Below are 27,647 nucleotides of genomic sequence, written 5' to 3' on the forward strand. Positions count from 1 at the left end.
CCCAGACTTAAAGGCGACGTCAGAGCTCAGCTAGTTCACCTCCCTGACTTTAAAGATGAGGAAACTGAAGCCCGAGAGAGGGAAAGGGGCTTTCCTAAGGTCCCACAGCTAGGTGCTAAGAGAAGCTCACTTCTAGTTCAGTGCCCTTTCCAATACACACCTGACTGCAACCTCAAAAATCGTGTACCTCATCATCACCAGTCCTCAACTCTAACCCTTTGACCTTTTCCAAAGGGGATAGAAATGATTTATTTTCGTAGTGTATTACAACTTGCTTATAATCTATATTATAATTTTTTCCGGTGTTTTGAAGATGCTTTTTAACAGGGGGAAACCTGCTAATTTCCTTATGTGTTTACTAATTTTAATTCTTAAGAAATGGATAGTATGTACAATGCACTTGCATATAGAGTCCTAGGACAAAGACCAGGAGAGCTAGCTTTCCACTGACTGTATCACTGTTTTACTCCCTCAAGCTTAAACTGCTTAAACTTAAATTGCTTAAGCTTTCTGAATTGTTTTTTTCCTCCATCGAGGCAGAGAATGGTACTAGTCAGGCATTTTGCTAGCTGTTTTGGGAACCTTAAGTAGTAGTGGCAAGGTACCTTGAAGTAATAGAATTGGAATTTCAAAACTTATTAGAGATAATTTAGTCAAATCTCTTTACTTCAGTGGAAATTAAAACTTTCATCATCTTTTTATCCTTTATCTTTTTTCCCCTTTGTTTTAATAAGGAAACAGACCAACAAGAACTAAACAGCTTGAGCATTCTGAAACAGTTTCTATGTTAAAATGTTGCATGTTAATAATCTTGATAGGGCATAGCTGTCTTGGGTTTTGTTTTGTTTTCTGAATAACATTACTGTACTGCTGTAGTCAAAGTAACTAAATCTCTAAATATTTTAAATTAGATATCTAAGTCAGTAAATCCCTCAGTCATTTGTAGAGAAAATATTCTTTAAAGTGGTATTTCATAAAAATTATGTTTTCATTTCAAATTCTTACAAAAATTAGTTTCATACCATTATTAGAAACAGAATATGCAGTTAGTTGAATTTTCTTCATTGTGCAATGACATTATTAATATGAAGCTGAAATTAATGAGCTCTTTCTCAAATGCAAGAGCTTGTATTGTTTGCCACTTTATTGCATTGTTGTAATAAAATTGTCAATTTTGAAAATTGTGATACCCCTGGAAGGTCACTTCTGGAGCCAGATCGTGCTGCTGTTGGAATATGGAATATTCACATTTGGAATGTGACTGAGGTAGCAGTGCTAAAAGTATTGAAAAGGCATTGTTTTATACAAGCTAAACTAGTTTCACTTTTAGGATAACCTAGATAAAGTGAAGGATAAAAGGAAAATTTGTAATTTTTCTTGGTTTGCTCTGTTCTCCTTCCTCCCTGTCCTCTGCCATAACGTAAGCTTCTGTCCAAACCTGTCCTGTAGGAGAGGGGAAACCTTGGTTTTGTTATAGAAATGACTCTTCAATGAAACATAAATTGAGGTATTTAGGCCCTGTACTTTGTATAAGTTGACCTGCTAAATATGTATCTTCCTGTTATATAGAATGAGTTGTATTAAGGAGAATTGCAGGAACTAATACTTGTTGAGTTGATGATGCTAATTCTCAAGTGTTCAGTTTGTTCAGCTCTTAACAAAAACTTACTGTAGTTACTTCTGAGCCATTGTTAAAACCCCATTAAGTTGGAAACCTCCCCCTAGATATAAACAAGTGTATGATAGTAAATCTTCAGCACATAAATAAATTTTCTAAAATAGAAACACCCGTCATTGTTGACTGCTCAAAAATACTTGAAACAAAACCAAAATGAGCTCCTAAAACAGAAGGTATTACAGTGGTTCCCATGGTTCAATGACCTTCCTAGGGAATCAGGCTAAAAATTCTTTAGTGGCACTTTAAGCAGTAAATGTTTGTAAAGAATGAGTAGTGTATTAAATTACTCTGGAGGTTCACAACACATTTGTTGTTGTTGTTGTTGTTACTGTTGAAAGGGCTTTGCAGGAATAAAAAACACCAGGAACCATTGCATTAGATAATGACTTCTTAGTCACATTTCCCTAGTTCACTCTGCAGTTGGACACTCAGTGTTTCATTGTGTTCCTCAGGAAAAGAGAAGACCTATCACTGTATCTGAACTACCTGCTACTAGAGTTTCACACCTGTGGCTTCTATATAAGTGTATACATGATTAAACGGTGTTTTTGTTTTTAGTCTGCAACTAAATTTAAAAATGAAGAACTTTGGATTTCATTAGAATTTTTGTAAACAGCACCCAGAAGTAAGTTTTCTTTGAACTGTGTGATGTACAGCAGTATTTTGAACTTAGTTTATTCCACAGCAAATTTGAAACTATTAACTGAATTTGACCAAATTTGGCTTCATTTAAGGGTAGCAAGAGATACCTTGAGTTTGATTTGTTACTAGGCCTATGATAAATTGGACAAGTTTTTTTTTTTAAATAAATGGATATATCTATAAAATTTGAGATGTGGATAGAGGTTATTATGATTACTATTACTGAGGTCTATAGTTAAGTTCCACTCAGTATAGAGTGATTGTGTGATCAAGTACACATTAGATCATTAGTATATCTCTTCCTCTCCAAAATTTTCTACACAGTCCAAATTTTTTTTTTTTGGTATTGTGATTTAAGTTGCTGCTTTCAGATTAAGGCATAGTTTACCCTTACCCCCAGAAGAGAATGCATAATTTCTTATGCTCTATGTGTAGTTGGTGGAATAATCTTTGATTAAGATTATAACATTTATGGCACTGTTGCATAGTATTTTCTTTAATGAAACTTAAAAAGTTATGATAGTGGCCTGTTTATCAAGAGGTTATTATTGAGATTGGATGTTCTTTCTACCAGTAAATTAATCAAGTGGTCCATTGTTGTGTGTCCCCCCCCAGGCGGTTCTCTATTTACATTCTTCAGAAACATTTTTAGCATCTTTGAAGTATTTCTGTTTGTTTTATTTAAACACATGATTATACTTTTTAAAAAAGTGACATAAAGTACTGTAATCCAAAACTGTAATCTCCATATCGTACAAGTAGAAAAACTCTTTAAAAGGTCAATTTTACTACTCCCCCCATTTTTTTGCACTTTAATATTTTGTTGCAGCTACAACATCCAAAAACATCATTGTTTATAAAATAAATTTAAAAAACAGTAATCTGTTAATTTATTGTTGACCTTCAGTAAAAAGTGTGTTATTGGTCAAATAATGTCAAAAATAAAGCAAGGTGCAGATGAAAACCTTACTATTTTTAAAGAAGAAATGAAAATCAATGGCACTTTTGTACTGGTTTAAGAAACCAATCTATAAAATTGTTAAAAAAAATTGTTGGTTTGTGAGTGAATATTGCAAAAAGAGTCTTTGTTTTGCAAAGTAATTCACTTAAGACTCTTTTAAATAAATCAAGAATCCTTAGAGTGTTTAGTTTTCTCAATCATTAACTATTTAATGAGTAATTATGGAAGGAGGGCAGAGAAACTGATAGTTTGTGTTGGAAGCAGCTGCTAATTGAAACAATTGGAATCAGTAGAATATGTCTCAGAAATTATAAGAGAAATCAATGGCAAAATTATTTCAATAGTAAAGTAAATTTAGGGGGCAGTTAGGTGTAACAATGGGTAGAGTTCTGAACCTAGAGTCAGGAAGACTCACCTTCCTGAGTTCAAATCTGGCCTCAGACACTTTAACTTTGTGGGCCTGGGCAAGTTACTTAACCTTGTTTGCCTCAGTTTCCTCATCTGTAAAATGAGCTGGAGAAGAAAATGGCAAACCACTGTAGTATCTTTGCCAAGGAAACCCCAAATGGATTTGGATACAACTGAAAAATGAACACAGTTAAGTTAAATATATGTACCACTTTCTAATAATGCACCCGGAAAGGTAATGATTACTTCCTTTTGATTAGGAGAATTCAAATTCTCTAATCAAAAGCTTGTTTCACTTGTGAAAAGATTCTTTTGTATTGTTTTATATAAAATAACTTGAGTGTATTCAAGTTTGATCTTATTTTGATGTATTATAGCCCTTGTTAACTAAGAGAACCAAAAATTAAAGACTGTTTTTCTTTAAGAAGTCATTTACCTTTTATATGTATGTTGGATACACAATTTAGTACTGAAGTCCATCAACCCCTATATTAAAAATATGTTATTTCCAGCTATTATTAAAAATGTCCATTGTATTGGGACTCATTTTTGTTCAATGTCTATCCTCATAGATATTTTTAATCCTCTTAAGTTCAGTATTGAATATCTTCAGTATCTAAAAAAAAATAGAAGCAGGAATATAATGCTATTCATTTTGGGTAGATACCACAATACTAATTTAAGATTTTCATTCTGAATTGTTCCCTTGTATTCTGAAATTCTACTTTCTAGTATTTAGTGGTTAAAAACAGATATAGTAGTATATAAGGACTTGTAAATCCGTTAATAATAGGATAACTTTGTGAGTGATTCTGTTTTTGTGCTAATAAATACTTCCTTAGTAGTACTGAAAAAGAGATGTTTTTTGTTTCTTTGTACTTCTTGGTTTTTCCACTTTAATCAAGCATGATTAGGTGTCAATTAATATAGCTCTTTATATTTGCCATGATATATGGAGATTGTCCTTTAGAAAGATTTTCAACTTGTTTTATCCAATGCCCAGCACAGTTTGCTTATTAAATGTTTATAAAAATTGAATCAAACCTGTAATGAAAGAAAATGAAAAATTTTTAAATTAGATAGTAGCCTAGCTTAAGGTGAGAAAATTATTATTAATGCCCATGGATTAGGAGAAAATCCTTACGATGTTCTTGAAGAAAATGTGATTATCATGAGATATGTAAGAGGAACCAAATTTTAAAGATTAGAAAACTTGCAATAGAGCAACTAAGCATAAGGTGGTTCCAAACTCCAGCTTTAGATTTCTGTCATTGTCTGCCCCTTTGCCTTCTATTCACATACAGTTGAGTGGACTTAGAGGAAATCATGAGAATATGCTGATCGGATCATTTATGTTATCTACTCCCAACTGGGCTCTCACTGCAGCAAGGCAAACCTTCTGCATTCTGTTCCTTCTGAAATGACTCCCTATCCTACTCTTCTCAGTGTCTGTTCCAAACTTTTCTGTCTCCTCAAGCCTTTTACAACACCTCCTCCTCACACTCTCTCATATGAACAACATGCCTCATACTTGATTGAAAAAATATAGGCCATTTGCTAAGAGGACCCTCTTCTCCCTTCTTGTTCCCCTCACCTAATTCAGACACCTTCTCCAGTATCTCCTCCTTTTACCTGGTCCCTGATAAAGAGTTATCTCTTCTTATCAAAACCAGCCCCCTTAAGAAATACTCTTTAACTTATCCCCCTGATCTTTCCCGGAGATTGTTTCTGGTCTCATCCCTACTTTCTCATTTATTTTTAATGTCTCTTTATTTACTGGCTCCTTTCCTGGTATGCATTCTGCATGGCTCCTGTATTATTTTTTAAAATTCAATTCCATTAAAATTATTTGTTTATTTTTAACATTAAAATTTTTTTGAGCTCCTAATTCTATCTCTCCCTTCAGCCACTGATGAGGCAAGTATCCATCATACATGTGAAATCATGAAAAATGCATTTCCCCATTAGCCATGTTGCAAAAAAAGTAAGAAAAATAAAGTGAGAAAAATTATACTTTAATGTATACTCATAATTCCTAAGTTTTCTCTCTGGAAGTGGATAGCAGTTTTCATCATGAGTCTTTCTAAAATGACTTGGATCATTGTATTGATCAGAATAGCTAAGTCTTTCACAGTCGATCTTCATTACAATATTACTGTTATTGTATACGATGTTCTCCTGGTTCTTCTCACTTTACTTTGCATCATATAGGTTCATATAAGTCTTTCCAGGTTTTTCTGAATCCATTCCCCTTGTCATTTCTTATAGCATAGTAGTGTTCCATCACAATTATATACCACAACTTGTTCAGCCATTCCTCAGTTGTTGGACTTCCCCTCAATTTCCCTTTCTTTGTTATCACAAAAAGAGCTGCTGTAAATATTTTTGTACAAATAAGGTCTTTTTCTCTTTTCTTTCATCTCTTTGGGATACAGACCTAGTAGTGGTATTGCTGGGTCAAAAGATACGCACAGTTTTATAGCCCTTTTATCATAGTTCCAATGTCTCTCCTATTCCTAAAAAGAAGAAAAAAATTCACTTGATTGTACCATCCCTGTTCGCTATCATCCTAGATCTCTTCTTCCTTTTTTGGCTGAACCTGAGAAAATCATGACTCTGGATGCATCTACTTCCTCTCCTTTTACTCTCTTATAAACCCCATGAAATCTTTTTTTTTTACCTCATTCAACTGAAACTGCTCTCTTTTTTTTGCACATGAAATTGCAAATCTCACAACTTGCTATTCTTTTTAAATATATAATAAAGGTATCATGTAAATTTTCCACTTTTTTTCTCCCCCCCCCACCCTAGAGATGGCTGCCATTAGACACAAATATGTATATGTATGTGTATGTTATATATGTAAAATCATTGTATACATACTTCTATTGATCAATTCTTTCTTTGGACACTTTTAGCATCTTCCTTCATAGGCCCTTTGTTGTCAATTTGGGTATTTATAATACTCAAAATGACTTTGTTGCTCAAAATTGTTCTAAAAACATATTGCTGTTACTGTATACAACGTTCTCTTGGTTTTGCTCACTTATTTCTCCATCACTTCCTGCAAATCTTCCATGCCTTTCCAAGGTCATTGGGCTCATTATTTTCATATACTACAACTTATCATATATTACATATACTCATATACTATGCATATACTACAACTTATTCAGCCATTCCCCAGTTGATGGGCATCCCTGAAATTTCCAGTTCTTTGTCACCACAAAGAGAGCAGCTATCAATATTTTAGAACACGTAGGTTCTTTTCTTTTTTCCCTAATTTTCTTTGGAAATAGACCTAGTAGTGGTATTGCTGGGTCAAAGGGTAGTTTAATGACTCTTTGGGCATAATTTCAGACTGTCCTTCAAAATGGTTGAATCCATTCATAGTTCTACCAGCAGTAAATGTGTCCCCAGTTTTCCACATCCCCTCCAACACTTGTTGCTTTCCCCTTCATTCATTTTAGCCAATCTGATAGGTGTAAAATAATACCTCAAGGTTGTTTTGATTTGCATTTCTCTAATCAATAATGATTGAGAGCATTTTTTCATGACTATAAATTAGTTCAATTTCTTTATCCAGAAATGGCCTGTTCATATTCTTTGACCATCTATCAATTGGGGAATGACTTATTCTTAAAGATTTTACAAAGTTATGAGACCTTTATCTGAGAAACTGTATGTAAATTCTCCTCCTCCCCCCATTTTCTGCTTTCCTTCTTATCTTGGCTACATTTGTTTTATTTGTATAAAACCCTTTTAATTTCATGTAATCAAAATTATCCATTTTACATCTCACTCTGTTCGCTGTCTCTTGTTTATTCATAAATTGTTCATCCATCCATAACTTTGATAAGTAGTATGTTACTTGTTCTTCAAATTTTCTTGTAACATCCCTCTTTATATTTAGGTCATGCACCCATTTTGACCTTATCTTGGTAAATGGTTTAAGATATTGGTCTATGGTCAATTTCTGCCATGTCCAGTTTTCCCCACAATTTTTGCCAAATAATGAATTCTTATCCCCCAAACTTAAGCCTTTATACTTGTCAATACAAGTTTACTACATTCATTTGGGCTGTAAATTGTATGTGTACTCTGTTCCATTGGTCTACCTTTTTATTTCTTAGCCATTACCAGATAGTTTTGATAATTGCTGTCTTATGATCTTAAACTAAAACTGATTACATAATTGCCAAATCTAATGACCTTTTATTAATTGCCATCATTCTTGATCTCTTTAAGACATTTGACACTGTTGATTACCTTCTCCTTCTGAATACTCTCTCTTCTCTAGGTTTCCATGACACTGCTTTCTCCTGGTTCTCTTCCTGCATGTCTGACCATTCCATTCCTCAGTCTCCTTTGATTCTTCATCCAGTGAAAGGTTTTTTTTACCCACTATTTGTGTTTCTCCTCCAAAGTTCTGTCCAGAGCCCTTTTCTCTTTTGACTATACTGTTTCACTTGGTGATCTTATCAGCCTCTATGGGGTTAATTGTCATCTCTATGCAGATGATTCTTAGATTTGTATATCCATCTCTAGCCTCTGTCCTGAGCTACAGTCTCCCATTACCATTTGCCTTTTAGACATCTTGGATTGGTTGTCCCTTAGTATCTCAACACATCCAAAACAGAGCTTATTATCTGCTCCCCCATCCTTCCAAACCTTTCACTTTTCTGACCTTCCCTGATGAGGGCACCATTGTCCTCTCAGTTACCCAGTCTTACAGCTCTGGTGTCATAAATGAATGGACGAAAAAGTATTTATTAAACTCTTATTATCTGCCAGGCCCTGTTCATGCCCCCAGGAAGCTTATGTGCCAGTGACTGAAGACAACACACAAAAGGGAATGGAAAAAGTGTTTGGGGTGAAGAGATAGAGATAGAGAGAGATAGATAGAAAGAGATCCATCCATCCATCCCTGGTGGGGTGGGGGGGAGGGGGTTGATTTTGAAGTCCAGAAAGTCAAGAACAGGACTGGGAGGGAAATGAAAAGCAGAAACCTTTCACAAAATGGAGAGTCCAGTAGGAACTAAAAAATGGGCAAAGGAGTGGGAGTGGGCTTTGGGAGCCATATATTGGGATGAGCAAGCAGCAGGATTAGTAGGATGTTCCAGGGCAAGGGGCTCCCAAACACTGAAGGGAGTTTCAAGATGAGACATCAGTACAGTCATGATTTTGAAGTCCAGAAAATCATGTAGGGGGCCAGGCAGGGAATGAGTGCACACTAATTGGGGGAGAGAACACATAAAAGAAAGTTTAGCTATAGTGGAGATGGAAAGTCACAGAACTCCTACTGGGTGTATGGCAAGACCCAGACACCCTTAGATTACTTGAATAGTTAGAATGGCAGTGCCAAAGGACTCTAGGCCATAGAGACAGGCTAAATAGGAAGGCTGAGTAGATCTTAGGATGCAATGGCAGAGAAGATGGTAAGGTGTGGTAGTCTTCCCATCTTATCAGGAGAAATATTTGCAACTGTTTCAAACCTTGTGAGCAGCAGACAGCCCTGGCAAGGGAGAAAAACAAGACATTGGGGTATCCCTACTGGTGACATTCTTCCTGCCTTGCCATACTGGTTGGATTAAGGAATAGCCCAGTCTTGGGAGGAAGAAAGGAAGGATGGGTAGAGGACCGGATCTCCAGGTGACAGCTCTTTCTGCCAACTGGCTGTATAATTGACCACAAATCTCTAATGTGTTGTCAAGTCTTTTTGTTTTTATCTTCATAACATCTCTGGTATATGTTCCTTTCTCTCCATTTGCACAATCATAATAACCTTTGTCCAAATCTTCATTACCTCTAATTTTGACTATTACAGTAGTCTTCTAACTGGCCTCCTTGTTTCACTTTTCTCCCCCACTCCTATTTGTTGTCCACCAAAGTGATTTTCTTAACATGCAGTTCTGACTGTTATTGTTTGTCCTTTGTTCTCTAAGAGGACCATGACATCAGGAAGGTGATTCCATGACTTGCAAGTGAATTGGATTTAAGTGAGGGAGGGCCGTGCAAAGTCACCAACCTCTCTGACTGTGTTACCTCCTTGCTCAATGAGCTCCAATGGCTTGCTAGTAACTCCAGGTTCAAAAGTAACTTTTCTGTTTGGTGTTTAAAGCTCTTCATAACCTGCCCCCTTCCTTCCTTTCCAGTCTTATACTTTGCTTGCCCTTATACATGATCTAGCAATACTGGCCCACTTGGCATTCTTTCAACATATCATGTCACTTCCCACCCAAGGTTTTGTGATTGCTATTTACCTATGCCTAAAATGTTCTGCCCCTTCACCTCTACCTCTTAGTTTCTCTTGCTTTCTTCAGGATTCAGCTCAGATCCCACATTTTTCAAGAAGCCTTTCCTGATCTCTACTGGTGCTAATGCTTTTTCCCTCTCAGATTGCCTTCCATCCACTCCTTACATAACTTGTATAAACCTAGTGATTTACATGTTACCTCCTCCATCAAAATGTAAGCTTTGTCATCATAGAGCTTATTTCTGTATTTCTTTGTCTCCCCAACACTTAGGGGGAAGGGGAAGGGAAGAAGCATTTATGCAGCATCTACTATATACCAGGCACCATGCTAAGTGCTTTGCAAATATTATCACATTTGATCTGTACTTGGAAAGTAGTGGATGCAGTAAAGATTTAATAAATACTTTTGGGGTGACTGGTAAAAGGAGAAAAACTGTCTACTGGTGTATTTTTTATTTGTTTGAAAACTTTAAGTTTTTTCATTACCTGGTTAAACTAATCCAGCTAAGTTTTTTTCCATAGCTCTCTATGTGAAAAGCCTTTCAAACTTTCCTGTCTTACATATATGAAATTTTCAGAAAGGCAATATCTAATACTCTTTATTAAAGGAAAAACTGCTCATTGGGCAGTATGTCACTTTAACAAACTTCATCTTCAAAAACCATTTATTATGGGGGCAGGTAGGTCATGCAGTGAATAGAGCACTGGCCCTGGAGTCAGGAGGACCTGAGTTCAAATCCGGCCTCAGACATATAACACTCACTAATTGTATGACTCTGGACAAGTCACTTAACCCCAATTGCCTCACCAAAAAAAACCAAACCCATTTATTATTACATACAGAATACTTGATCTGTAAACATAGAGTATATTGTCTGTCTGTGATCATAGGCAGATGTCTTGAAGACAGAAAATGGTGTGCTCTGAAATACTAGGTAACATGTACAATATAAGTAATTATGGATAAATTCCCAGGAGGTTCATGGGTATGGATCACCTCCCAGATGAGACATTTTCCTTATGTGTGTTTCTTTTTATGGATGGATAAGTTGTTTTCGTTATTTGGAAACATTTCCATACAAATACAGGTGTTTTTCAAGTTTAATCTGGAATAAGGAGAGATTGGTAACAAGCTTGAAAATCAGGTGCTATTTAGCACTGAAGACTGTTTTTTTATTTAGCTGTTTTTCCTTTTATATGCACTGCTTCATATGAGAATCTGTTAATGTAAATAAGAGAGATTACAAAGATATCATTATTCATTTTGAAAGACACAGAAAAGCGTACTCTGTTTCTACAGTTCAAAGTTTGAAGATGGCTTCGGTACAAAATGTAGCATTCACCACGTTAGCTTTCACCCCTATCTCTAAAATACTTCCTATCCATACTTGTAGTAAGGCTACTAGATGGTGGGGCATTTTAGGGGTGATAAGAACATAGGCAAATATAGCATAAATTAGCATATAAATGCATAAGAGGAGTCATGAGAGTTCCTGGTTTAAGTAGATAGAGCTGTCTCAAGTCAGGGTGAACTAGATTCAAGTGCTGTCAGTCATACATGAACTGTGTCATGTATCTCTCTCACTGCCCCCAGCTAATTAAGCATAAAATAATGAGAGAAGAGAAAAACTGTTAACTTGCATCTCAAATTCTATACACTAATGAAATGCCACATCAGGCCCTATCCCTTGCAAAAACAGAGGATCTGAGAGGGGGGAATTAAAATCATTTAGCACAATCTAAACTTGAAGCATGTCTGAATTTTTTTTTTTACTGTATCTCTTACCCAGTCTTTGCTTTAAGACCCTCCAGTGACAGTAAATTTTGTACTTTCCAAATTTGGACAATTGGAATTAGGAGAATGCAAAGTTATGAAAATCAACAGCTCAGAAAATACTGTAAAACCTTAATAAAGCATTAGAATTTCTGAGAAGTTAATGGCTCAGGAAAAAATGAAAATACAAGGATAAAAGGGGCAGCTAGGTGGCCAAGTGGATAGAGCGCCAGGTCTGGAGTCAGGAAGACTCATCTTCCTGAGTTCAAAACTGGCCTCAGGCACTTATTAGCTGTGTGACCCTGGCCAAGTCACTTAACCCTGTTTGCCTCAGTTTCCTCATTTATAAAATGAGTTGGAGAAGGAAATGGCCAATAAATTCAGTATCTTTGCCAAGAAAATCTTAAATGGAGTTATAAAGAATCAGACATGACTGAACAACAACAAAATACTTTTTAGTAGAAAGAGTGCTTCAGCAGATTTGTAGGTAATTAAAATCCCCGATCACTATGTAATTTCTTTGTGCCAGGCTTGAGATCTGCTTCTCAAATTCCTCATCTTTTCCCCCTTTCTTTCCAGGTGATCTGTAGTATTGTTCAGATACAATATTATTTTTGTTTTTGCCCCATTCATCTTTACCCCAGTACTCTATACCAGAAGAATCAAACACAAAACCTCTGTGGAGTCAGATTAAAAGATAATTGGGAAATATTTAACAAAAATAAAAATACAGTAGAACATAGATAATATTAATATGTGGTTTTCCAAGTTGATATGACTTGCAGGGATCCTTATATAGGATTCAGTGGCCCCATTTCTATCTGAGTTTGACAGCACTGTGACAACACTGCTCTATACCATGTGTAACAGTGATGCTGTCCCCTGTTGCCAGAAGTTCAAGTGTGTTACATTTATCCCCTCCCCTAGGGTTTTCCGGTACCCTTAGGTGTTTGGGGGTATATAGTTTCTGCCACTGGCTCATGACTGTACCAATTATATTCCTTTAGTTTCAGGAGTGTAAGCACCCCAGTTCTATTTAACCACTTAAGAGTCAGATTAACTTTTTCAAAAGAGTATTTACTTCAAGAGTATAACAAGGAGAAACATACAAACATTCCCTTCAACACCCACTACCCACTTAGTATCTGGGGAGGAGCATTAGATTCTCTCAGTTCTCAGCAGTAATCTCACCAATTCCACAGTCCCTTTGGCTTCCGCTGCTGAGCTGATTGCAACATCTGGCCTGGAATCTTTACTCAAAGGTCCAGTACTCCAGTACACCTAGAACCGAAAAAGATAAATGAAACAAAACCAAAATCCCAATTCTGTTTCTCAGGGCCGTAGGGTCTAAAAGGAGGAAAAAGGAAAGGTAGACCTTTCCTTCATCCAACTTAGTGCACAGTGCCTATGCTGTGGGTAAAGAAGACCCGCAGTCCTGGAGCTACCAATGTGAGAGAGAATGACTAAGCCTCCATCAGCTAGATTTGATTATATAGCCAGGTCTCGCACACAGTCAATGGAGAGAAGCTTTTCCCATTCATATAGTAGGAGAATATATGAATGTTTTCTCCTAGGAACAGGTGTTTGGTGTCTCCCATGTGGTTGCCTCCATGTGGTGATCTGGCCATACACCAAAGCCTATTTTCATCTGCTTCCCAGATTCCTTCACACGACTAATGTATCCATAAAATATCACAGTTCTTCCCCTCCTTTCACCTGTCCCTTTCTGTTTGAATAGTATGTGCCCTCCCATAACTACATTCCATTCGTAGATCCCATCACATATTATCAGTGATCCTTATCCAATCAAATATGCTTCATTGCATTAGGGTCTATAATTCACCTTCCTTATTTTGTATACATACATATATCTATCTGTATCTCCTTATGCATTTGCAGATGGACATTTGAGGTCAATGTTGCTGGTTTCTTTCTTTTCTTTTGGGGTTATCCAGGAGTCTGCTGTGCGCTCTCTCTCTCTCTCTCTCTCTCTCTCTCTCTCTCTCTCTCTCTCTCTCTCTCTCTCTCTCTCTCCCCCTCCCTCTCTCTCTCTCCCCCTCTCCCCTCTTTCTCTCCTCCCCTCCCTCTCTCCCTCTCTCTCCCCCTCTCTCCTTTTCTACATTATAGGTACATGCTTTGTTATCTGATTTGCTGGGCATACTTTGGCAGTCTTTTCCCTAAGTTTAAAGTCTCTTTGATTAAAATTTCAAGACTCTTAGGCAGATTAGTTTTATTAGAACTGGTTAGGTACATTCCATTCCTGACCAAAAGCTCAGTAAGGAGTGGTCCAGAGATTCAAATCTCATTCTCAGATACATCTTTTTAATCAGCTAAATAAGCTTGCCCTTTTGAAGCCCTTGCTTTTCAGTTTTGTCAGCAACCTTTAATGTATTTAATAATGCTTTCTTGATTTTTCTGGCAGTTTCGTTGTGAACGTGAGTCAGCAGAAGTAAATTGAAGTTTAACTGATTGTACATCTACTTAACATTTGCCTTCTTTTCTCCATTCACATGCCAAGGCTCTAGTTAGGGCCATCATCACTTCTCAATTGGATTATGAAGTAGTTGGCTAATTCTTCTCTTTTCTCTCCAGTTAATCACACAGCTACAAAATTAACATCCCTGTAGCACAGGTCTGACCTTATCAGCCCCTTGGCTCAAGAAGCTCTGGTGACTCTTTATTACCTCTAGGATAAAACATAAACTTCTTGATTAGGTTTTTAAAACCCTCCATTGTCTGTCTCCAACCTATCTTTCCAGGTGTACTGTACTTTACTCTCTGTTACCCACTCTCCATTTTAACCAAACTGGTTTTTTTTCCTGTTGCTCATACATGACTTTACAATTCCCATTTCCATGCCTTTGTACAAAATGCTCCCATGCCTGTTCTGTTACAAAAGGAAATAATGGTAGCCAATTAGCCCTATATATGTATATTGTAAATTTGGTTTATTGGCATTGAGGCATCAAATGGTTGATGCAGTTTTTCCTAGTTAGTACTAGGATGCTGCTGTTAGCCTAATGACATTCTTTGGTTTGAAAAATACTGATACCTCCTGTAAAGCCGTCACTTCTTTGTTTTGAGAACCAATTTGCACCATGGTGTTTCCTTTTCCTATGTATAGACCAGTGATTCTGAACAATTTTTTGTTTGCTTTTGTTTCTTCTTGTTTTTTTTTTTCATTCCGTAAAAAGCTATCTATTGTGTCTATTTGTTTCCAAATTAAAGTTAATAAAATTGGGATTTGGGGAGAAGATTTTTCATGTTGGCTCTTGAGATAATTAAAGATATCTTAGAGTGTCAGAAAAAATTAAGGTTGAGAATCATTTAAGAAATATCTGTGTGGTTCATGGTTTGTAGAATGAGAAAGGTTAGAAGAATTGGTGGAACTTTTAGGGAAGTAATAAAAACTTAGAAAATCTTAGAAAACCAATGTGAGCTGGAAGAGCTATAACAGACATAAGAGAACTTCTGAGCTAGTGGCCTGGAGACATGCATACCTCAGACATATCCCATTGACAAGAGTACAAATGATATAAATGGAGGAAGAAAGCAAAAGCAAAGATATGGCTTACCTCATTCCTTTAAGTGGTGAGGGCATGAATTATGGTGATAGCTATGTGAATATAGACAAGAGGTACAATTGTGAGATGCATTGTGGAGAAAGAATCAAAAAGACCTGATAAATGATTGGATGTGAAGGTTAATGGAGAGGGAAAAGTTGAGGTTTTGAACTTAGATTAATAGAAACATGGTGGTGAATCAAAAGAGAGAGGGCATGTAAGAAGAGGGGCTTTTGGCAGAAAGCTAATGATTTAAAAAAGATCAACTTGTTGACTTTGAAATGCCTATGGAGATAGTTGGAGATGGCCAGTAGACAGTTGGTGATATGGGAATGAAGTTCAGAAGAAAAGTGTGCTAGATGTACATACATACATACATATATATGTATGTACATAGACATATATACATATGTATGCATGGGGGGAGAGAGAGAGAGAGAGAGAGAGAGAGAGAAAGAAAGAGAGAAATATCTATCTGGGAGTTGTTTATATAGAAGTAATAGGTAAACTGTGAGATTTGGTAAGTTCACAGAAAGATAAGTATAAAGAGGGAAGAGAAGAAGTCAAAGACAGAGCCCTGGGAGTATACCCCACATGTAGTGAGGCAAGGATGATGATCCAGTTATCCAGTTTACACAACCAAGGAGTAATCAGATAAATAGAAGGAGGACCTGGGAAAGAGCTGTGTCATAATAACCTAGGGAGAAGAAATTATTTAAACAGTTTCTCAACTTTTTTTATGTCATGGATTCTCTTTGGCAGTCTGTTGAAACCTTTGCACTCCTTCTCAGAATAATGTTTCGAAAGCAAAAAATAAATAGGATTATAATTATATTGAAAGACAAGTATAAAAATTTATAAAAAAACAAACTTTATAGACTCCAGGTGAAGAACCTCTTATTCTAGGAAGAAGGTATAATCAAAAGTGTTAAATGTTGCAGAAAGGTCAAGAAGGATAAACATTGAGAAAAGGCTATTGGATTTGGCAATCAAAGCATGTTGGTAACTTTGGAACAGTCTTTCCTTTTTTGAAATTACTTTGGTCTCTTCTTTTTGAGGTTTTAAGGCTGCAGTTTTCCTTTGAGATTGAGGAGCTAAGGGAGTCAGCAAAAAATACATAGGATACCTTTAGTCAAAATAGTCTGGGAAGCTAGAAATCTTAATATTGAATTAAGTAAACATGATTTCTTTGGTTTTGTTGTAATTAAAATTTAACATCATTTTTTGGGAACATAAGTTTAAAAAGTTAATTCTGATTTTGAGGAACTTGGAATTCATCTCTATTTCAGATTCTTCAAAAAATGTTCAAAATCAAATTAATTTTAATTTACAAAAGCAAATGTATACTGAAATCCCAACTCCCAGTTCACCTCCATGATATCATTGGTAAAGGGAATGCTTGCTATCAATGCAGATGAACACCTTCTGCTGAAATTGAGTGTTAGATAGCTGCCTAGGCTAGGGCAACAAAAATGAAATCACTTACCCAGACAATATGTCTTAGAAGTAGGACTTGGACCCAAGTCTTCCTGACTGAGACAAGCTTTCAATCCATTATAACCTGCAATCTCAATATCATAAGGATTTTTCAAGGAGGGATGGCCATTGAGATAGAGGAAGGAGGTTTCATTAGTCAAAATATGTCACAACATTGTGGTGTCATTTAGTGTACTTGGATTCATCTATACCTGCTCACCTAGAGTGATGGCTCTCCCTGGACATGACCTGTGAACTCAGTGACTGCTCTGTTTTTCTTGCTAGCTGTTGGGCTAATCCTAGCTGAGTGGGGCTTTCTTGGGGCTTTCTGTGTTCTTATTTTCTTAACTTTTCTTTTTTTAAACTACTTTCTCCCTCAGCCCTGGTGTATGAACATACACATACCCCTGCTTATACATAACTTCAAAGACATTATGTGTTTCTGTTATTTCTGTAGTCTCTCGACTTTGTGAAGGAGGTAGGCAGGGGATAAGAGAAAGGGAATGCTGAACAAGGAAATAGCACACCTGGTTGCCGTGGGGAGGAAGCCAACTTCCTGTGTTTCCTTACTTGCCTGGGGGACAGAGGGTATGGGTGTGTGTGTTTGTTTTCATAGTTGGGAAGACAGTCTTCCTACTCCTGAATGTGGCTGTTGGATTGTGGGGGAAAATTTCTCCTTTAAGATTCCATTCTAATAAAGTATGACATTTCTAGGTAATTAGAAGATGTGAAGGCATTTGTGATGACTGAAAAGGGTATTTATTTATTGTTGGATAACACAAACTCCTGAAGACAACATATTATGCCTCCAAAAAGCTGTTGACCTCTATGCCTTACTTATATCTTCTGCAAAAATTGAGCTCCCATTAGAAGAAAATTCTTCCTGATAAGAAAGAAATCTGAATTTAATGAATTTAATTTAATTTAAATCAGTGAATTCAATATTGGCTTTATGCTATTTTCACCTTATCTGCTAATTTTAGAACTTAACCCTTACCTAAAATTTGACTCCCTTGTCAGGATAGAGACTAGATTTGCAATTTAATTCATATAGGGAACTCCATGATGAAACTCCTTCTGTCAGTGCAGGTTGGTACCTTCTTTGCAGCTTACAGTCTTAAGAGAGTTACCTAGTACTGAGAGGTATAACATTGCCTACAGTCACACAATGAATATATGTGAGAGGTGGCACTGAGTTGGTGATCATCTAATACCATGCAAAAATTTGGAGTTTAGAAATAATTTGGAGGATAGGGAGTGGCATATATATTGTGGGGTAAAGGAATTAGGAAAAGGATATACTGTATTCTGAGAGGGAGGATCCCAGTAGTAGTCTGATTCAACAGATAAACCACAGCTGTGTCAACTAGGGAAGAGCTTGGTTTGCTACCATATATTGGTGAAATAATTTTCTTTGTACTAGAGAAACTCTGTCCTAGGTATTTGAACTAGCTAGTTAATGAAAACATCAACAAGTAAAAGGTAGGCAGCAGAGGGAAGGAAAAAAGAACTGGCAGTGGCTGATCTGAAAAATAGTCAATCTACTCCTAGCAAATTACAAAGTAATTATACTCCTCTTCAACTGTCATCATATCTTATATGTCAATGAGCTTTACAAATATTTGTTTTTCTTCAACAGAATGGGCAGAATTGACTTAACGTCAAGAAAAGGAAGCACTGGTCCTTCTCTCTGGTAGGTTTTACTTCTGGGATATAGACATTGTCTAGGAAAAGGGGGCCATTTCTACATATTTCTGTCAGGGCCTTATTATCTTTCCAATTTGATTCTAGGAATGGATTTTGGTTTAAATAGCTTTAAAGAATGAGGAAGTCAGAGTTTTTCCCAATATAGTTTTCAGTTTTAATATTAAGAGAACATTTTGATGTTCTCAGTAAGTGAAACTATCAATAATTTTTTAGGAGGAAAAGCTTATAAAATTACATAAGGGACACAGAGAGAATGCTGTTACACTTCTTTAAAGGTATTGACTTCACAATCTTCATTATACTTCCAAAATATAGATAAGGCTTTTTCAGCAATAATCTTTATGTGTTTTTATATGTATTTTCTATCTTTCTCCATTAGAATATAAATATATTGCAGGTAGGGATTGTTTTATTCTTTGTATCTGTATTCCCAGTGCCTAGCATAGTCCTTGGCATATAATTGTCATTTAATACATACTTGTTGATGGATTGATTAATTAATGTAAAGTAATATCATCTTGGTATCTTTTTGATTTCTACCAACAGATAAAATTACATTTGGAACCTTGTTTTTATTGCTATGATATTGGATATTAAAAGGAATGGCAACAGAATTTGTAAAAAGCTGCTGCAGAGGCTGTTTCTATGGTGAGATGAGAAAGCATAACTGGGATACTGTTATAACTATTATTATTAAGCTAAATACTAATTATTACTAACACTAAGGAGTATATAATACTAAATACTTACTAATATTAGTGGTAAACTAAGGTAGTCCTGACTTTTAAGCACTTGATTTAAGGATAGAGATAATACGAGTATCAAAGTAATCACCTCGGCAGTTAGTTAACATGATTAGTAGAACTCTTTTCCTGGTGTCCTTAGTTACCGTGTGGAAGGATTTTCCCATAGAAACAATGTCATAAATTGTGTCTACAATGCATACTGTGTACTCTGCATGGTCTTTACAGTTTAAAAAGCTTTTGTGGGCTGGACTGAGAAGCCTAATGTTATTTCCTTTCTCAAAGTATCCCAATTCTTGGTTCATAAAATATGCATACCCTATCTTTTTGGGGAGGAAATTGAGAAGAAAGCAATCTTAGATTCTCATTTGTTTCAAGTTACTGTATCTTTATGCATAGTGTAACACTTGTAGTAAATTTTTTTTTCCCTATGGGAAAATGTCTTCGAGTAGTTAAGTTAGAAATGTCTAATAGAAATTAACTTCTTATCTTAGTCATGATCAGTCACACAAAATTGGCATTTACATGTTTTATGTATATGTATTTTTCCTTTTAGTCTAAGGCTATTCTGAAATTTTTTTTTCAGTGGTGGAACCCTTTATTTTTAAAATTAAGTTTTTATTGATATTTTCTGTTTCTTTCTTCACCACAATTATCCCAAATATCCCTCCTCTTCCCTCCTCTCAGAGAGTCATCTCCTATGACAATAGTGGTTTTTAGAGAGAAAAAAAATCAACACAACTGATCAATATATTGAAAAAGTTCCAAAACATGTGCAATGTGTTACACTTGAGGACCTCTCATATCCACAAAGGAGAAAGTTGGAGTATTTTCTCATACCTCTTCATTCAGGTTCTGCTTAATCTTTATAATGTTATTATGTTTATTTTTATTTTTATTTTTTATTTTTTGGTATGCAGTTCTTTACATTTACACTGTTTAGTTACTGTGTAAATTGCTTTCTTGGCTCTGCTTATTTCACTCTGTGATAGTTTGTATAGATCTCTCCATGCTTTTTGTATTCATCATCCACATCATTTCTTATAGTACAGTAATATTCTCTTACATTCATGTACCACAGTTTGTTTAGCCATTCCCCAGTCAATGGGAATCTACTTTGTTTTCAATTCTTAGCTACCACAAAAAATGCTTCTATAATTATTTTGGAGTATGTGGGAACTTTCTTCTTTTGAATGGCTTCCTTGGGGTATAAGGAGCCTCTGGTTCAAATAATAGAGTCTTTGGTTCAAATGTTATGAACATTTTAGTCACTTTAAATACATATTTCCAAATTGCTTTTCAAAATGGTTGTACCATTTCAAAGTTCTACCAACCATGCGTTAGTGTGCCTGTCCTTCCACAACTCCTCCAATGTTGACTGTTGCCATTGTCATTTTTTTTTTTTTGCCTATCTTCAGGGTGTGAGGTGAAATGGTGGTGTTTTGATTTGCATTTCTCTTATTATTAGTGATGGAATGGAATCCTTTACTTAAAAACAAAACAAAACTTTAGTGGAACTCTTGTAAAATCTTCTAAAGTTATTTTAGAAATACATGTTGCTAATGGTACTAAATAAGGGAAAACTTTTTTTTAAAGGGGCTGTTCAATATTAGGATTTTCTTGACTCACAAACAGCTCAAAAAGAGTGGGTGAATTCACAGCTACCTCTTCCTTTTCATTTCCTACTCAGTGAATTGTAGACCTTGATGGGACCTTAGAGGTTATCTAATCCAGCCCATAGCTATAGAACATAATAACAATAGTAGCATTTACATAGTGTTCTAAGACTTGCAAAGTGCATTACATATGTTATCTCATTTGATCCTAATAACAACCCTGGAAGATAGTTGCTATTTTTATCCTTATTTCATATGAGGAAACTGAGGCAAACCAAGGTTAAGTGACTTGCCTAAGGTCACACTGATAGTGTCTCAGGCAGGATTTGAACTCAGGACTCCAAGTTCATCACTCTATCCATCATACTACCATTGCTGCTTTAAAACATCTAACAAATGGTCATCCAGGCTTTGCTTGAAGGTCTCCACTGAAGAGCATCCTGCTACATCTTGAGGCAGGCCATTCTACTTTCGGATAGGTCTAATTATTAATAAGTTTTTTTTTAATTAAATGAGACTTAAAGCTGCCTCTTTGCAACTTCCATCCACTGTTCTTAGATCTTTATTAGTTCATATGCATAATAAATCTAATGTGTAACAATATGTCAGTCAATAAGTATTTATTAAGTACCTTCTGTGCTATAATCCTTCTTCCATATGGCAATCCCTTAAATATTTGTAGAAAGCTATTTTTTCTTTTCTGGGTTAAACATTCCTAATTCCTTCAAGTTCTTTTCATAGGCTCTGATTTTGAGACCTTTCACCATCCTTGTTGCTCTCCACTGGATAATCTTCCATTTATCAATAGACCTGAACTCAGTGTGCTCCATGTGTGATATCACTAGGTCAGAGGGCAAGATGACTATTCTCTAGTCTTGGAGAATATGCCTCTTTTATTGTACTCTAAGATTGTATTATCTTATTTTGACTACCACATAAATACTATTGATTCATTAAACTTGCATTCCCCACAGTGGAAGCTTTAATATTCATAATTTTGCTTCTCAGGCAGACTTTATTATGGGATCAGTGGGAGAAGAAAATTAGGAAATATAGCTAGATGTGGCAGATTGCCCTAAAAGAGTCTGTAATTGACACAGAGACCATCTTCCCTCAAGAACCAATAGAGGAGGAAAGTTATAGCAGATGAAGGTATATGAGACTCTAAAAGGGAATTTCTTCCATTATAAATTTCTCTTGAAGTCCTTTTAAGGATAGATAAGGTCACCATATCATGGATGAGATTCTATGGATAAGGATCATATTTCCTGAACCAGGAATTGGGATACATGATCTGACATACATCCATTCCCTTCCATTTATAAATGGGATGGAATATTTTAAGTTGGGATAGTTTGAGGGAAAATCTAAAACGTATGATTGCAATACCCATAGAACTTCTAATAAGGATGAGCATATTGGCAGGAAGGAGTGTGAAACAACTAAACAAAGGAAAAGTAGTGAGGGACTGTGGGAACTGGAGAAAAGGTAGAGTATTTCTGAATTGAAATAAGACTTTTTGGATTTTGGTAATATGTGAAAGATCTATAAATCAACATGGGGAAATTTCTCTACCAACTCCTATAGATTTAACATTTAGTATGTATTTAGGGAGTTGTTTGAAGCTGGTACAACAGACTGGTTAAGTGACTTGCCTGGGGTCCCACAGCTGGTATCAGAGGTGAAATTGGAACCCAGGTCTTCCCATCTCTAAACCTAGCACTTTATCCACTATGCATTGTACCTTCTACGTAATATTGTATTATTATTATTATTATTATTATTATATGTAAATACATGTATATTTCTTGTGCTTTCTTTTTATTATCATCATTATTGTTTGCATACAGCTTCCCCAGAGAAAGACACTAAAACAGCAGCCCCAGAAGGACAAAATGTTACATGTCTACCTCCAATGTCTTCAGTGTCTGTTAAACGTCAGGTTGGCTGTACTGAGGATTATCTCCTTTCCAAAATTCCATCTGATGGAAAAGAAGTGCCCTTTGTTGTGCCCAGATTTAAATTATCTTATATTCAACCCAAGACTCAAGCAACTCCCTCACATTTGGAGGAACTTCAAGGTAAATGGTAAAATGACACAGGTTAAAAATCCATGTGTGCAATATTTAAATGTTGATATTGCTATTATTTTTGCATTCCTAGGATCATGGATCTAGAGCTGGTAAGATCCTCAAAGGATATCTAGTTCAGCCTGCTTATTTTACATAAGAGGAAACTGAGACTCAGGGAGGTTTTCACTTCCCCATTCATAGAGGTTGTAAACTTCAGAGGTGGGATTTGAACACAGGTTGTATGACTACAATGCCAGTGCTATTTCTATTGTACCGTATTCCATCCTTTAATGTAAACCTTTCATAATTAAAATTTGCTGAAAGAACCAGCAGATGTGATTATTGAGCCACTGTCAAGTAATATTTGAAAGATTATAGAAAATGAGAGAGGCACCACCAGATTGGAGAAGGGCACAAATATCCCAATTATCAAAAAAAGGAAAAGAACAGAATCTTCACTCTAATAGGCCAGTGAACTTGACTTATACTGTTACAACAATTCCAGAGTAAATCCTTAAATAGTGAATATCTGGAAAGGGATGAAATGATTACCAAGAGCCAGCATAGCTTCATCAAGAAAAGGTCATGACGTATCAAACTCAGTAACTTTTTTTTGATAGGATTATTAAACTAATAGATGAGAAGGTGATGACTGTAGTTTACACGCTTTTTGGCAAGGCTTTTGATAGAGTATCTGATGTTATTCTTCAGGAGAGGATGGAAAAATGTGCATTAGGTGATGATACAATTAAAATGGATTCCGAAATATTTAGATGGCCAGAATCAGAGAGTAGTTGTATTTGATTCTACGACAGTGTGGCAGGTGGTCTCACTTTAGGAAAATTTGCTTTGCCCTATATTGTATAACTTTTTTTATTAATGACTTGGATAAAGGCATCAATGCTATGCTCATTAAATTTGTAGATGATACAAATCTTGGAGGCATAGCTAATACCCTAGATGACAGAATCAAGATCCAAAAAAGGTGTGGTGAGAGGTTAGCTAGAGCATTAGGTTGATCTAATAAAATGACATTCAATAAGGATAAATCAATCAGTAAATCAACAAGTATTTATTAAGCACCTACTATGTTCCAGGGATTATGCTAAGCACTGGGGATACAAAGAAAACAAATCCCTGCTCTCAAGGATCTTAGACTTGAGTACAAAAACCCCAAACTTCACAAGTATAAGGTTGGAGAGATATTTTTCGATAGAATTTGTTGTGAAAATTATTTGTTGGTTTTAGTGGGCTACAAAGCTTGATATAAGATAGCAGTGTCATATGACAACCAAAAAAGCTGAAGTAGTCTTGTGGTGTATTGATAGGCATAGCTTCCGAGAACAGGGAGTCAATGAGCCCACTATACTCTGCCCTTGTCAGACCTCATCTGAAGTACTGTTTACCAATGTCCTTAAACTATGCCTAACATAGTTTAAGAAGGACATTGGTAAACAGTACTTCAGAGTGCAGTGGGTTCGTTATCTTGGTCATCATAGTTTAAGAAGGACATTGAGTGATGGTTATTTATAGGAGGGCAATCAGGATGCTGAATGGCCTGAGGAATTGGTTGAAGAACTGGTGGTATTTAGTTTGAAAAGATAAGAAATCAAGGGGCAGTTGATTGCTGTTTTCAGGTATTTGAAGAATAGTCATGTAGTAGATGGATTAGACTTGTTCTTTATAGCCTCAGAATCAGAACTGAGAGCAATGAGTAGAGGTTCTGTAAAGTGGCAAATATAGGCATCTTGTGAGGAAAACATCTGAACAAGTAGATCAGTCCCCTTATTGGAAGTCATAACACAGTACCTCCGTACAGTTGATGTAATGTACAAAGTACGGGACTAGTCATATTATCTCTATTTTTACAGATGAAAAAACTGAAGCTCAGAGGGTAAGCCACTTAGTGATCAACATCACCCTTAGTAGTGAGTGACTTTTGAGTGGTCAGAAATGGCTCCAGCTGGATAATCTGTTTTCCCTCGGGCTTGGTGGAGTGCTATAGAGTTTTCCACATGTAAGGTATTCTGTTCTGGCAACTTATATCATTCCCTCTATTCCTTAGTTCTCTGACCTGGCACTGGCAGTTCAGAGCTTGGCAGCACTGTTGTTTCCAGGTAGCAGAACCAATAGGTTTTTGCTACTGAAGGACTGTGGCAAAGATGGTTGTTGAGGCCTGAACAAACTTCCATAGCCTGGAGTTGGGATATCCATGGCACTGGAAAGAGGGAGGGGAGAGTGGAGGATAGGGGGTAGGCTCTTATGAAGCCTGAGATGTGTCCTTGGGTCTGTTAGTTTGGCCTCCTCTGCTGCTGGTAGTGTTGGAGGTGGGGGAGGGGTGCTGTGTGAACTCAAGGTTAGTAAGCATCAGTTTTTTCTTAACTTTCTTTAGGATTCTGGATGTCTCATATCATGGAAACAGCTGAAATTGCTTTATCTTTGGTACATAATTTCTGTTTTGGAGAGTTTTGAGAAGTTACAGGGTTTGAAGAAAATGTCTAGTGTGCCATCTTGTTGCTCACATGACCTCCTATACTACACATTATTAATGTATCCTGATACCAATCTATATTTTGCTCCACCAATCTTGGACTCCTGTCGATATTAGTAAGTTTGGCAGTAGTGATTTTAGCAGTAGTTTATCGGAGGAAGCTAGATTCGTAAGTGAATGGAAGAAGACAATTTAGAATTGTCTAAAATAATGCTGAAGCTTGTCTAAATATTATTGAACCTGCTAGGGTTGTATCCTTAGTTCTTTTTCTCTCTCTGCCATTTTGGATAGTTAACTGTCTCATCACTGGTCCCTTACACAAGGAATTTGTGGCATTTTAGAATCAAGTAAATTGAGAGCTCAGAATAAATATTTTCAGATAACTATTTTAACCTACTACCCTCCCCCCCACCCCAAGTAGTTGTGGCATAACCTTAGTGTGATTTTGCTTTCAGTTTTCAAATGTCTGAAAATGATCATATGTAGCTCAGTGGTCATTATGTTTGGGCTGCTCTCCTAAACATTTCATCTTGCTATTTAGATCAAGGTTCAATAGATTACACACTTCTTGAAGTCAGTAACCATGTCAGTCTTCTTTTTATTTCTATTAATACCTTCTGCATGTAGTAGATACTTAAATGATTGAATTGTGTTGAAACTATGCCTGCTATAATGAGAGACAATGTGGCATAGAAGACAGAGGGGCATGCACTGACTCAGGAAGATTTGGGTACAAGTCCTGCCTCTGACAGTCACTGTGTGCCCATCAGCAAGTTTCTTAACCCGTCATTGCCTCAGGCAACTCTATAAAACTGTAAGTTACAAGTCAATTGTTGATCTACCTTGGTGAAGAGAATTTCCACACTAGGAGTTTCTCTTACTGATGAAGATTGTTGGTTCCTAACAATTCTATTCTCTGGGTCATGAAATTTATGATAATTAACATCACCATTATTTATTTAAATTTATGAGCAATTAAGGATGGTCTTGCACTGTAACAGAAAAATCTATAAGCATACTCCTTTATAAAGTTGTCAGGCCAGTGTAATTCACTGGTGCCTAATAAGCACATTATATCCAAACCCTACCCAAAAGTCAGAGTCTCCTATTTTATTAGTTAATTCCAACTCAATTGCTTAGCTTTGCTACCTATTTTGAATCTTTCTTCTTTTCTTTCTTAACTTGGGCTGTTAAATATTAGATAGATGTCAAGTACTTTATGTAAATATTTTACTGATAAGCAACTGCGTTTACGTAAAAGAGTCATGTTGTTAGCATTTACAATAAATTGGCTGCTTCTGGAACACACAGGAAAAGAAAAAAATGAAAAAGCTTAAAGCAAGGTAAAATTCACTATTCTGTTGTTTTTTCAATTCCTATTTGAAAGATGGAAGATCAGGATAACTTGCTTTTTAATTCCTAAGCTTCACTTCTAATCTCCTTCCTTCTCCACTGTATTCTTTGGCTCAGTACAGTGGAGTTGCATCATATATTATTTCATTTCACTTAGTCAAATTCAGCTATATGGACTTGAGGAAAACAAAGAGATAGAGAAAAATAACAATTTAAATTGTGTGGGTTGTTATTCCACTCAATAAGCTTGTGCTTTAGAACTGGGTACCATTTGATTTCCTTGGTGAAACAAGAAAAGGCAGTCATATGGTGATATAATCTCCTAATATTTATGTGTGAAGCCTATTCAAGGGTACCTTTCCCTCTAATTATAAATTTTCCTATTAGGTATTTTTAAACATCTGTGTTTGCATTCTTTTTTCACATAGAAGTCTCATTCTGTTCTTTTCCTGATAAAATTTATATTCAATTATTTCTGTAACAACCATCTAGCTAATCTCTGCTCTCTGATACAGAGTGCCTTCTTTAAAAGAGACTGAATTCCCTTTGCAGCTACAACAGTTAAAGAATACTGCATTGTATACTTTAAGGAAGATTTAAGCTATTTTCTTTTTTTTATTAAATTTGTTATTTATTTTTAATATTTTCTTAAATTCTCTCACTCCATCTGAACTTCTCCCTCACTGGCTGAGAAGGCAAGCAGTATATCAGTTGTACATGTGCAATCTTGCAAAACATATTTCCATAGTAGCCATATTTTTTTAAAAGCAAGAAAAATAAAGTGAGAAAATTATACTTCAATTTGCACTCAGAATTCATCATTTTTATCATGAGATCTTTGAAATTGTCTTGGATCATTGTATTGATCAGAATAGCCAAGTCTTTCACAGTTGATCACTGTTATAAC

At 36.0% G+C, this 27,647-nt stretch overlaps 1 protein-coding gene across 2 annotated transcripts in view; it reads left to right on the forward strand.

The window, feature by feature from the left end:
• The window catches only part of TC2N (tandem C2 domains, nuclear), a 54,871-nt gene that overhangs the window by 832 nt on the left and 26,392 nt on the right, over positions 1 to 27,647 (forward strand). For both annotated transcript variants that reach the window (XM_027870239.1, XM_027870240.1), the window contains exons 2-4: positions 18,398 to 18,451; positions 19,012 to 19,113; positions 22,675 to 22,905. In XM_027870239.1, the coding sequence (XP_027726040.1) occupies positions 19,068 to 19,113; positions 22,675 to 22,905 (277 nt within the window). In that variant the 5' untranslated portion in view covers positions 18,398 to 18,451; positions 19,012 to 19,067. The remainder of the gene's footprint in view (positions 1 to 18,397; positions 18,452 to 19,011; positions 19,114 to 22,674; positions 22,906 to 27,647) is intronic.

Source organism: Vombatus ursinus, unplaced genomic scaffold (genome assembly GCF_900497805.2).
Source record: "Vombatus ursinus unplaced genomic scaffold, bare-nosed wombat genome assembly UNPS02014794.1, whole genome shotgun sequence".
NCBI classification, from domain to species: Eukaryota; Metazoa; Chordata; class Mammalia; order Diprotodontia; family Vombatidae; genus Vombatus; species Vombatus ursinus.